Genomic DNA, 13,978 nt, shown 5'->3' with positions numbered 1-13,978 from the left:
AAAGGTATCTGAATTCCTGTAATTGTCTATGAAAATTCAAGCCTAAGAAACCGAGAAAACTGGCAGTCAAGAATTTGAGCTGGGTAATTCTACAAACTATAATAATACTAATAACCTATGCTCACATTTGTAAAAGAAAGATTTTCTGTTTGAGAAGCATTACCCAAAGGAAAGCTGTATAAGTACCATATGTATTCTTACACAAAAAATGAGTGCACTATGCGCAAGCTTTTTCAAACCACACAACCCCCTCATGCATTAGTTTCTTACGGGCTGCTACGAGTGTTATATGTGTGCACGTTGTTTACATAGGCACATTATATGATAAAAATACGGTACTTTCTGATGTGAAATGGTTAAATGACTCCAAGTATTTACCCTATTGGTTGATAAGCTTGTATTTGAGTCCTTTTCTTTTTATTAAAAAATATTCAAAGCCACAAATATTTAAGGAAACAAAGTCTGGAAAGATATATATATAGAGAGAATTTCTTTTATAATGGAATATCCAAATAAATCTGCCCCACCAAAGCAGCACAGAGTCAATCTAACAGCTGGTGAAATTAAATTCAGTGGGAAATGCATCTGCTAAAATCATGAACCAAAATTACTGAATGGCAAAAGAATACTGTCAAAAATGTACTGAATTCACACGTACGAACATTACCATAATGAACTCATGCCAGATAGAGAGTCAGCTTACCAATCAGATTGACTTTTTTTTTTTTTTTTTAAGAGAAATAAATGTACATCATGATATAAGCACAGTAGAATCCAAACAATCTGGTACATTTATCACAAGATACAAACTTCGTTACCAACAGAGCAAGGTAAAATTTTCTTGAAAACTTTTTTTAAAAGGTTTGATTTAACATACCTGGAAAATGATTTTCCATTGAGATGCATTTATGTCAATTGGATTGAGGTCAGTGTGACACCTGGAATTTACAACCCCCTAGCAGAAGTACCAGCTGCTAATAATGCTTATATGTAACTTAACTGGATATTAAACTATGCAACTGTTGGTGCCAGTCTGCTTATAAAGGCAATGCTCTGGAGACAAAGTCTTCTCACAAACAGTGGGCAAGCAGGTTTCATTATTATGTGTTCAACAACAATCCTCAGCTCATTAAACAAGTTCCTGCAAGATAAAATTTATTTTCTTTCAGAAATAAGGAAAAAGCAATGTAATGCTAGGAAACACTAATAAACGAATTTTCCATAGCCATTAAAGAATTAAAGAAGTTAAAATGACTAAGAAGCACTTTAGGGAACAAACACATACCATAAAATTCTCAAAATCAACACATTGTGCCTGTTTTGGAAGAAAAGTTCATTTAACAAATGCATTTAATAAATGGCTATCTCTAAGGGCTGAGATAATGAATGATTTAATATTTTCTTTATAGAATCATATCATTCTCACACTCAATTTATGCAAATTATATTAACTCTAGAAAAGAGAGAAAATTATATATTACGGGCAATCCCACTCATGAACATGCCTCTCAGAGCTTTCCTCATGTGCAAAACAGCAGCATATACTTCAGAGTCATGGTGAAGTTTAAATGAGAATAAACTAGATGTTCGATAAAAGATTAAACTGACTCTTTTTTGCCTTCAGATGAAAACCCCAATTTCTCAGCATAGTATTCCTAGCCCTCCACAATCCACTGTCAATCCAATTTTTGGCTTCATCTCCTGTCACTTCCTGCCATGAGACCTGCATTCCAGTGATGTTGCCCAGTATTTTACACTGGTTGTAGCCCTTGCTTCTGTGTTTGATGCCCACAAAGTACTCTTTATTACATACTTTGTGTTATTATATAAATCACATCAAATCTCACAAATTTTACTGTAAATTCTAAGTGATAGGAAGTTGTTGTCGTTGTTGTTATTTGCCGTCGAGTCGGACCCAACTCATAGCGACCCCTCCTTGGGTTTCCAACACAGTATCACTACAGAAGTAGATTGCCCCATCTTCCTTCCGAGGAGTGGCTGGTGGGTTTGAACCGCCAGCCTTCTGGTTAGCAGTCAAGTGCCTTAGGCACTATGTTACCAGAGCTATTCACATTTTCACCTTTTATACTGACTGAAGAACCTAACCCTATATAAAACAAAACTCCTGTTCTGCTTCTCTTTATCCTATGTTAACTTTATAGTTGTTGTTGTTATGTGCTGTCAAGTCAGCCCCAACTCATAGTGACCCCTCCTTGGGCTTCCGAGGCAGTATCACTATGGAAGTAGATTGCCCAACCTTCCTTCCGAGGAATGGCTTGTGGGTTTGAACCACCACCAGCCTTCTGGCTAGTAGTCAAGTGTCAAGTGTCTCAGGCACTATGCTACCAGAGCTCCTTACTTTACGGTTAGGGAAAAAAAAAAAAACAATAAATCTACTTTAGAAAAAAAAAAATCATATTTAATATTCTCTCTCCCAAACATACACATGCCAAAAAAAAAAAAAAAAAAATTGACAAGATGCACATTTATCCCATAACCTGCCCTCCCTTCTTGTATCTGCTATCTTAGTGACAGCACCATTACTCACAACAACATGTCAGGAACCTAGAGATTTTCTTGATCTCATTCTTCTTCCCCAAGCCTGAAGATCTTACCTCCTAAGTATCCTTCAAATTCATCCTTTTTTTCCTTTACCACTGAACTAGTTCAGCCTCTCATATGATCTTAACAGCACAACTCTAACAGTATTCAAATTTGTCTTTTTTATTTCCTCTTGGTAAGCCTATACTGCAAAAAGGACATGGAGGCAGCATCTTCTGACCTCCTCTAACTTTACAAGAGGGAAACAGAATCACCATCAGCAGTCCAAGGCTTATTCCTGTGAGGCCAGACATGCTGCCACCTTCCAGCATTTTTACCAACTTTGACATCAACCGTCCCTCCCACGGTACTCACTGCTTCTCTGCTGGACTCAGTAATTCATTGTGATGGCTACACAGAATTGACAGATAATACTCAAGATTATGGGGTTTATTAGGGAAGCAGCAAGCTACAATTCAGGTTGAAAAACACTCTCAGGATACAACTCTACGATCAGGACAGTCTCCCCTCTGCTGTGCCCTCAGACACTCCTCTCTCGCCCTTGGCCTCTTGTTCTGGCTGCCTCTGTAGGCCAGGTAAGCCCGCCACTCTGTCTTGTGCCTCTTGGTTCCACTGCCACCATCTCTCCACTGGCCAGGGCATCTCTCCACCAGGGCATCTCTCAGCCAAGGAGGTCCAGCACAGGGATCTTAGGTTCAAGGACACACTCCACCTCACCTCTAGCTATTCTCTCTTGATGGCAGTGAGATCCCCTCTCTGCCTCTAGAAGGGCTCATTTTAAGCCTGGCAAAGTGAAAAAACTAGCCAATCCCAACATCACAGTTCTACACAGTAATCTAGTAGGAGTTACAAAGACTAGGCTAGAAAAGCCATACCACGTAACTCACTGCACTGCACATACCCATCTTCTGGAACATATCTCTAAATCAGTGTCATTTCCAACCTTCCCTCACGTTAAAAACTTCAAAGGCTTTCCCTACCTTGAAATAAAATCTAAATCCTACCTTCCCAACACAGATCTCTATACACACTTCCTAAAACTCTACTAACATATAATTACTGGTATGCCAAGCACTTTCAGGCACCCACATGTCTGAACTCAGGCTCCAAACTTCGACTCAGTCTTAAAAAACAACAAAACAAACAAAAAACCTTGGTTTAAATTACCACCAAAAAACCCAAAATATTTACTACCGAGTCAATCCTAAATCATAGCAACCCTGTATGTTACCGAGTACAACAGTTTCATAAGGCTTTCTTGGCTATAATCTTTATAAATGGCCCATAAGTGGCACAGATGGTTCACACTGGACTGCTAAAGGCTGGTGGTTCAAACCCACCCAGCAGTACCACAGAAGAAAAGGCCTACCGACCTGCCTCTGTAAAGATTATAGCTAAAAACAAAACCCACCAACATGAACAGATACTTCACCAAAGAGGGCATTCAGGAGAGTAACAAATACATGAAAAGATGCTCACAATCATTAGCCATTAGAGAGATGCAAATCAAAACCGCAGTGATGTATCATCTCATCACTGCAAAGTGATTAAAAAAAACATTAGAACTCTTATTCTGACACTGCTAGTCAGATTGTAAATGGTTAGTATAACCACTGTGGGAAATGAAATGTCATTTTCTCAAAAAGCTAGAAATAGAAATATCTTATGATCGAGTAATACCACTCCTAGGCATATATCCAAGAGATATGAGTAGTGAACAGACATATGCACACCTATGTCCACTGCGACATTATTCATAATAGCAAAATGACAGAAATAACCTAAGTATCCATCAACAGATGAATCACAAAACAAATTGTGACACATCTACTACTCACTTATCGACCATCTCATTACCCAACATTTTGCATTTATGACAGAAGTGAGAACTTTACCGGTTTCGTGCATTAACAGCAACTCTGGCAATAACAAATGCCAAGGCTTGAGGCAAAAGAAACACAATGATAGTTAAGGTTATATGTCAACTTGCCTGGGCCATGATTCTCAGTGGTTTGGCAGTTATGTAATGATGTAGTCATCCTCCATTTTGTGATCTGATGTGATCACCCTCCATTTTTGTATAATGTCAATTTTTGTATAACAACCTGGTCTTTGGAACCTAACCATTGTTGGCAAATGAGGAGGAGTACTTGTACCTACATACAATGGAATACTATTGCAACTGTAGAGAATGAAGAGTCCATGAAAATAAATGGATTAATCTGGAGGACATCACACTGATTGAAATAAGTCAATCACAAAAGGAGAAATACCACATGGCCTCACTATTATAAAAAAGTCAGAAACAGATAAACACACAGAAACCAATGTTGTTTGATGGTTATCAGGGATGGGAGGGAGAGAGAGGTGAATCACTTTCTAGATAGCAGACATTTGTTACTTTTGGTGGGGGGAAAAGCAGCATCAAATATGGGCACAGTCAGCACAACTTGACCAAGGTAACTAAAGATACTAAGAAGTATATAAGAAAAAGGGATAATTTTGGTAAATGCTGTAGCAGATACAGTTTTGCAAGAACAGTAACAATCACCAAAAAATATGTGTGGTTATATAGGTAGATACATATGGACATATGTGTATGAGAAGGCATATGACAGTAAATGCATGTTCATGTATAGGCATATCTGTAGGCAAATACATGTTTATATGCACTGCATATATATCTATATATAACAAAGCACATGGGGCAGAGCGGCAGAGGCTTCCCAGATATATCCAAACAACTCATGGGATTGGCTTACTGGGTTAAAAGGCTTAGGACCACAGTCTTGGGGGACAACTTAGTCAACTGGCATAGTACAGTTCATAAAGATAATGTTTTGCATTCTAGTTTGGTGAGCAGTGTCTGGGGTCTTGGGAGTTTACAAGTGGCCATCTAAGATACAACTATTCTCTATTCTCTACTCATATGGAGTGAAATAGAATGAAGGAAATCAAAGGCTAAAGAAGAAACTAGTCCACAGAACTAATACCCTACATGAACCAGGGCCACTTCTAACCTGAGACTTAAAAACTAGATGGTATCCAGCTACCACTACCAAATCGTTCTGACCATGGAAGCAATAGAATGTCCAGATAGAATGGGAGAAAAAATGTACAGCAAAATTCAAATTCCTAAAAAAGGCCAGACTTACTGGACCAGTAGAAACTAAGAAACCCCAGGACTACTGCCATAAGAAATCCTTTGGACTTTGAAATGAAGCTATTTCTGAAGGTTACCTTTCAGCCACATAATAGAGTAGCTTTATAAAATAAACAACATCATTCATGAGTAATATGCTTCCTTAAACAATCAACTATACAAGACCAAACAGTTAACGTTTACCCAAAAGCCAAGATGGAAAGGCAAGGAAGGGAAGGGAAACAGAACAAAGATAATGGAAATAAGAATGCTGCACATGTGGAAACTGTAACCAATGTCATGAAACAACCTGTATAAAAATTGTTAAATGGAAACCTGACTTGCTCTGTAATCTCTCACCTAAAACACATCAAATATATATACATTTTTTAAAAAAAAGAAAACCCTATCAAACAATTCTACTTTGAACACAAGGGGTCGTCATGAGTTGGAATCAACTCAATAGCAACTAACAACAATTATCTTTGTGGAAGCAGATCACCAGGCCTTTCTTCCATTCTGCAGCTGAGTGGGTTCAAACTGTCAACCTTTATGTTAGCAGTCAGCACAAACCACTTGTACCAGCCAGAGAATTACATTACTATCATATTAGTGAATTCTCAGACATCTGTCTCTCTGTGCTCTGTGCTCTCACAATACCTTGATCATCGCACTGACTTACTCAGCAGTCTAATTCATTCAGCTCTAAAGACCTTGAAAGGTATTTTAATCCTACACAGATCTAACATTAACACACAATCACTGTTTTATGAATGTATCAATCAAATGAATAAAGTAGAAGGGACTTCAAAAATAACTCTAGTCAAACTCCTTGGGTTACAGATGAGGCCTAATGAGGTCACAGCTAGTCTAAAATCACATGACAACTTCTCATATTGTTGTTGTTGTTGTTATGTGCTGTCGAGTCGGACCCGACTCATAGCGACCCCTCCTTGGGTTTCTGAGGCAGTATCACTACGGAAGTAGATTACCCCATCTTCCTTCTGAGGAGTGGCTGGTGGGTTTGAACCGCCAGCCTTCTGGTTAGCAGTCAAGTGCCTTAGCCACTACGCTACCAGAGCTCCTAACTTCTCATATTAGATAGATCAAGTGAGAGTTCCTGCAGAGCAGTGCTGACAAAATTTTTGGCAATAATGGAAATGTTGTAAATCTGTGCTGTTCAATACAGTGGCCATCAGCTTTTGAGCACTTGAAATGTGGTTAGTGTGACTCAGGAAATGAGTTTTGTATGTTACTGAATTTTTAAAAAATGTTATTCTTAGTGAAATATATAACACAGCAAAACACATACCCATTCAACAGTTTCTGTGTATGCATTCACTGATACTGTTTATATTTTTCACATTATATCATTACTCTCTCAGTCTCCACTCAAATTATTTCATCCTCATTAAGTTAGCCTCCTACCACTCTTCTGTCAGTTTGTCATACTGTGGTGGCTTGCATATTGCAGTGATACTGGAAGCTATGCCACCAGTATCACAAATACCAGCAGGATCACCCATGCTGGACAGGTTCCAGTGTAGCTTTCAGACTAAGACAGACTAGGAAGAAGGATGTGGTATCCTTACAATCGGACCAATAAGCAACATCATGATAGATGGAGAAAAGACTGAAGTTGTCATGGATTTCAGTTTCCTTGGATCCATAATCAATGCCCATGGAAGCAGCAGTCGAGAAATCAGACGTTGTATAGCACTGGCTAAAGATGCTGCAAAAGACCTCTTTAAAGTGTTTAATAGCACTTTGAAGACTAAGGTGTGCCTAACCCAAGCCATGGTATTTTCAATCACCTCATATGCATGTGAAAGCTACACAATTAATAAGGAAGATTGAAAAAGAATTTATGCATTTGAATTTTTGAAGTGTGGTATTACAGAATATTGAAAATACTGGAAGCTCTGGTAGGATAGTGCCTAAGGCACTTGACCACTAACCAGAAGGCTGGCAGTTCAAACCCACCAGCCACTCCTCAGAAGAAGATGGGGCAATCTACTTCCGTAGTGATACTGCCTCGGAAACCCAAGGAGGGGTCTCTGAGTCAGGTCTGACTCGATGGCACATAACAACAACAACAACAACAACAGAAAATATTATGGACTGCCAAATCTGTCCTGAAAGAAGTACAGGCAGAATGCTCCTTAGAAATGAGAAAGGCCAGACTGTCTCACATATTTTAGTTTAGAAGGGACCAGTCCCTGGAGAAGGATATCATGCTTGGTAAAGCAGAGGGTCAGCAAACAAGGGGAAGACTCTCAATGAGGTAAACTGACACAGTGGTTGCAATGATGGGCTCAAGCACAGTAAAGATTGTGAGGATGGCACAGCATCAGGTAGTGTCTCATTCTGTTGAATATATGATTGCTATGCGTGGGAAACAACTCAACAGCATCTAACAACAACAAGTTAGCTTCACTGGCCCTTAAACTTCTCATCTAAGCTTCAGAGATACTGTTGTCAGTTTGACCTCATATAGGTAATTCTTCAGACACACACTTTTGTCCAACTGTACTGAACTGGTGCTCAGTTTAAAAATGACTTCAGGGGAATTTCAGTTCAAGGTTTAAAGATTATCTCAGGGCAATAGAGTCAGGAATTCCTCTAGTCCCAATGAGTCCAATAAGTCTGGATTCCCTAAGAACTGACATGTTCCACCTTCTGATCAAGATCATCTAATGATTATTTTCTTGTATTTTAATTAATTTAAATTTAAATGGCCAAATGCAGTTAGTGGCTCCATACTGGACAGTACAGCTCTAGACACTCATCTACCCAGAATGACTACAACATCAACTTGAGAACACATGACAGATGAAAATGGTACAAACTGATGATATAGTATGAAAACTTTTAAATAGTGCAGTGTAGAAAATGTAATTTTTATAGTCTATCAATATTTAGAGCTAAAATCTTTTCTGATACTTTTCTACTGTTTTTATTAAAATGCATGTTTATGGAAGATCTTTTATTTCCATTCCACTGAACACTTCTAAATCTACACATTTGCTTACATATTACATGGACAAAATGGGAGTGGAACAGGAGTATAAAGAAGTACAAAGAAGTAAATCTGCTAATTAAAGATGAGTGTCAGGAAGAGGACTGAAGATAATGTCTGAAACAAATACATGGACAGAAAGAAGGTAAAAACTCTTGGAACCGAGGAAAAATGAAGGTTTATTTGCCACTAGGGGTTCATTAAGAACCTCTCTACGTGTAGAAATTATGGAACTGATGTTTGTTCTGCTGTTTATATTCTTAACAACGAAAATAAATTTAAAAGGAGTATGTCTATGCAGTGTAGTAAATTACTTAGTATGGCTTTTCTACCCATAAGTCATTGTAAACTCAGTGGTGGAATGAGCAACTGAGGAGCTCCTGGTTGTAAACATTATCCACCTGGGTTATTTCTGTTGGGCGTGGCACAAGGCAATGTTATAGGAGGCTCTCTCTCAGGTGCTTAGAGTTCTGATGCTATGATTGGCTAGTTTGTCCACTCTGCCAAGCTCAAAAGGAGGCCTCCTAGAGGCAGAACTCTCTCTGACTGCTGGTTGAGGAAGATGTGCTGCTGAAAGAGACACGTGCTGCTGGGAAAGAGACGCAAGAGACACGCATTGCTGAGTAAGACACTGAGGGACATGCACTGCTGGGGAAGAGACTGTGAGAGACTTGGCTGAGACACGGTGGGCTGGGGAGAGAGATTGAGCCTTTTTCCTGAACTTGAATTGTAACCTGGTGCTTCCCTAATAAACCCCGTAGTCTGTGAGTTCTGTGTGGCCCCTGCAGTGAATTATCAAACCCAGGAGAGAGGTGGTGGGTGCTTTGGGAGGAACAGTTGTACAAACGGCTGGAGGGAGGCAGCATGTCTGGCCTCCCAAGAATAGGCCTTGGGCTATTGATGGTGATTCTATCTTCCTCTTGTGGGATTAGAGGAGGTCAGAACATGTGGCCTCCTTGCCCTTTTTGCAGTCTCAAATAAGGGACCTCTCAATTCAAGAAAAAAAGATTATCTAAAAGAGTATAATGATCCCTCAAAAGGGAATAATCAAAATTGCTGAAAAGAAAAAAATGAAACTATTCATTAAGAATCTAACAGATTCTAATCACTTTTAAAATAGATCTTTGTGGTGAAATGAGTTCCTTATGTGGCTTTTTGCCTTGGTTCTTTGGAAAACCAGTGCGAGACATTCTTCCCTAAATCCTAAGGAGTTACCTTTACCTTCCTTTCTACCCCAGAGGATTTGTTACTTTTTCCAGGTTGACTCACACTTCCTGGGTACGTTATAACAATTTCCAGTTTGCTACTTTTTGGCAGGTCCTGGGCTGCAGCCTGCCCTGTGACTAGTATGCACCTTACAGGGACTGGTCTACAGACTACACAAATAAAGTGTCTATGGCCTAGTGAGAGGAAACGGGTCAGTTTGTGGCCCTGGTGGGAGAGCTATGCCTTGCAATTGATTAAGAGTTTGTGTATATGTATAACCATCCCTCACAAATGTTTTCCAGACAGAAGCAGAAGGAAGAAAGAGAAGCAGGGGAAGAGGAGGCAAGGAACCATGAAAAAGTGCTATAACACAGGTCAAGGCTGTAACACCAAATACAGCGATAGGCTGATAAAGAGCCCTGCTGCAGAGCTGGTGGTAATAGGCAGTAAGGCCATCTTTCCTGGGAAGGGTGAGAGGAGCCCTGGCCTGAGGGATCTGAGACAAGGCCTGCCAGCAGAGAGGGGGCATACATGGCAGAGAGAGGGGCATGCTTGCTTCCACAGCTGAGAGAACTGTCCTACACTGAAGAATGGAGATTCTGCCTACATGCTTCCTGATCCTGATCCCAAGTTGTAGGCTGTTGATCCAGATCCCAAGGTGAATCCTGTGACTTCCTTATCAAACCACATGACTGTAAGCATGGTCTGTGAGTTCTGTGTGGCCACTGCAACAGATTATCAAACCCAGGAGAAGTGGAGAGTGCCGTGGGAGGGATAGCTGGTGTCAGAACTGGCCAAAAGGTTGGAAAGTGGAGGTTATGTCTGATCTCTACACTATAGCGATCAACATAGGGCTGATGCTACTCATCATCCCCTCTGAAGTTAGACAAGTTCAGACACTACTCCCACCATTTTACAATGTTCTACCCAATGAAGAAATTCCAATTTAAATAACTTGGCTAAAAATCACACACCTAGCATTCAAATTCTGTTCTTTTCACTTTGTCAAAATGTAACAGATCACTCCGAAACACTAGTTGGATATGGGTTAAATTTTATTACACATAATGAATTTACTTTAAACTTGGAAAAAAAAAAACTGTTAACATTAATATCTGAGTAATATATTTAAAGTTATTAAAAACCAGCTATTCATTTTAGTTTTATTCTTAACTTCTGATATCAAGTTTTGGAAGTCTCGTCTACCTTTATTTTCGAAGTCCCTTCTACCTTTATTCATTTGATTGATTCATTCATAAAATGTGGCACTTAATCATATATTGACCTGTAAATACTTTATCTTGACCTTTTGTTTCCTCCTTTCCTTGACATGTTTTTTATCCCCATTAACTACCAAAGTTCCTTGAGAGTGGGGATTATTACTTGCACATCATCAAATTCTCTTAAGCTTTTGCAATACTTTAGATGTGATTCACATTAACTGCAGTCTGTTTCTAAAAATAAATTTTAAAACCTCTCACCAACCCCTGATATTACTAAGCCCTAGAATTTAAATTTGTGGAGACATTGTTTCCTGTTAGAATTTAACTAATTAGCTAAATAACTCTTAAGAGGTACAAATACTCTTAACAAATAAAATAGATTTAAGTTAGTCATGAGCTTACCGGCAATATGGATTTCTTCTAGAGGAATATCGAAGAGTAAGAAATCTATAGTATATAAAAGGCTGGAGTAAACTTCCTTGACCACTGAAATAAACAAATAGAAGAGTGATATAAAAATATTATGGATTCATATGAACACTTTGAAATCTTAAAAGGCAATTCAGTTGGAGAATATGTGTCTCTTCATTCATCAAATGGTCATAGTAATATCTATCACATAAAACTCGAGTTATTCTAAAAAAGGAAATAGAATGTATATGATTGACAAGTAAAGAGTATAATGTTACCATTAAATTTTTACGAGGATGTCCATGTACATATTTGTACTTTAAGAATTTTAGTAAAATATGAAAAAATCAGAAAACATTACTTAAATGCTTCAATAATAACAGATAATCAAGTTATAAAACTTCACAAATATTACAATGAGAGGAGTTCCGGCAAGATGGCGGACTAGGCAGAAAGACTGCACAGATGCTCTTCAACAAAGAAAAGGGAAACCAATTAACATAGACACAGAAGATAATCTTGGACTCCTGAGCCTTCAAGGGAAGGATACAGAAGTGTACTAAACCCCAACTAGCAGAAGAATTTGCGTGAAAATACCAAAAAAGGAGACAGACGGAGCTGCAGTCCAGCAGTGATCCTGAGCAATCCTGACGGCACAGATGGCTTGGAGATCCCCGAGTGGTGGTAGGACCTAAGAATTAATCTAAAAATCAGCACTGCTAGCCAGGGACTGCACAGAGAACTGCTCTGGTGGCTGGGGAATAAACAGAGACGGTGAAGAGAAAAGGCAGGCTGAGCTGTGGACTTTTGCCGGTCTGGAGGGCACTGCAATTTTGAAGGTTTAAAAATGGCTTGACTATATTGGATATTTAAAGAGAGAGTGTTCTCGCAGATTTCTGGGGCTTAAGAACACGTTCTGCTTTCCAACAACCCCACTTTCCAGCAACCCCAAGGACACTGTGGACCTGCAAGAGTGAAAAGGTACCACATTCCTCTTGTTACTCTTATTCCCCACACCCGCTTGGTGAATGGAGGTGCGGCCAACCCCACTCCCACCTACTGTCTGGGCCCAGGGAATTCCATCACAGTCTCTGTGCGCAGATGGAGCGTAGATGCCCTGCCCTGTCTACCGATTTCTTTATTTCTCTTTTTTTATTCTTTTCTTTTTCGCTTTCTTTTTTCTGGTGATTAGTTAGCTTGTATTTATCGTTTTAAAACAACTATTATTATTAACACATTTGTCCTTTTTACTATTATTCTTAATATGAATCTTCCCCTCCCAGGTCCTAGTTTTCAGCATTTTTTCTTTTCCATGTTCCTGGTGGAAATTTTTTTTTCAAAATTTAAGATTTCCCTGTCCCTCATTTTTCTCATGCTCAATTCCGTGCCTTCTTTTTCTTTTTGCATTTTTCCTATTTTTTTTCCTTCATTATTCTCCTTCTCTACTTTTTTCCTCTTAGTGCCCTATTCCCAGATATTGCAGGTTTTCCTGTTTTTTCTTCTTCTTTGTCCCTTTTTTCTTTTTTTGGTTACTGCTCCTGTGTGATTATATGGTGTGCTTTTTGTCCATGTGCTTTTAGTTTTTTGATGGCTATTCAATTGTAATTTGTGTCTAACTGAGTGGGAGACAACAACAGTGCCCATAAGACAAAACCAAACCCAAACCTGCTGCAACTACACTTACTGAGCGAGAGCCACTACCTCCTTCTCCTCCAACAGGTCAACAATAAAAAACCACCAAGAAGAGCCTGAATCACCCTTGGCTGTTCTTCACAAACAGTTAACAGAGACCTAAATACAACCACGCCATGATACCTTGGAGACAACAGACCATCACAGTCCACACAAAGAAGCAGGATAAAGTGGTAGAAACAAGGGAGCAGGATACGGACCCAGAATACATCCCTGAGGAAGAAGCAGCATTGGAACTCTCTGATAAGGAATTCAAAAGAATTACATTTAGGTATCTTAAAAGGATTGAGAGACACACCAAAGAAAACACAGAAAAAAACCCTAGAGGCATTTTGGAAGGAAACAGAAAAACAAAATGACAAAATAAATAAAAAGTTTGAAATGATTCTTAATCTACAGATAAAGACCCAGAAGACTAACACTAAATAGTCAGAAATAGATAACACATTGGAAGGGGAAAGGAGAAGAACTGATGCAATGGAAGACAATTAATGAGACTGAAAGCAAATACCTTAATACTTCTTTGGAAAGGGATCAATCAGAAAAAAAATCGGAACAAAATGAAGAAAGCCTAAGGTTCATGTGGGATACCATACAAAGGAATAACTCACGTATCACTGGAATTTTAGAACAGGAAGAGAAAAACAAAACCACTGAGGAAATTGTCCAAGATCTATTGGAGGAGAACTTCCCTGATATGATGAAAGATGAGAATATATCCAT

The 13,978-nt window shown here is 39.0% G+C and overlaps 1 protein-coding gene across 1 annotated transcript in view; it reads right to left on the bottom strand.

Annotated features, from left to right (window-relative positions):
• Positions 1 to 1,011: 1,011 nt before the first annotated feature.
• Positions 1,012 to 13,978, bottom strand: part of TMEM33 (transmembrane protein 33) — a 40,899-nt gene continuing 27,932 nt past the window's right edge. Inside the window, exons 6-7 of the mRNA XM_007947163.1 lie at positions 11,555 to 11,638; positions 1,012 to 1,141 (exon numbers count right to left, since the gene is read on the bottom strand). Coding sequence (XP_007945354.1) covers positions 1,012 to 1,141; positions 11,555 to 11,638 — 214 coding nt within the window. The remainder of the gene's footprint in view (positions 1,142 to 11,554; positions 11,639 to 13,978) is intronic.

Source organism: Orycteropus afer, unplaced genomic scaffold, assembly GCF_000298275.1.
Source record: "Orycteropus afer afer isolate SDZICR_OR568_19922 unplaced genomic scaffold, OryAfe1.0 scaffold00176, whole genome shotgun sequence".
Taxonomy (NCBI): Eukaryota; Metazoa; Chordata; class Mammalia; order Tubulidentata; family Orycteropodidae; genus Orycteropus; species Orycteropus afer.
Note: the sequence above shows the minus strand (reverse complement) of the source record. Positions and strands in the feature narration are given on the sequence as shown.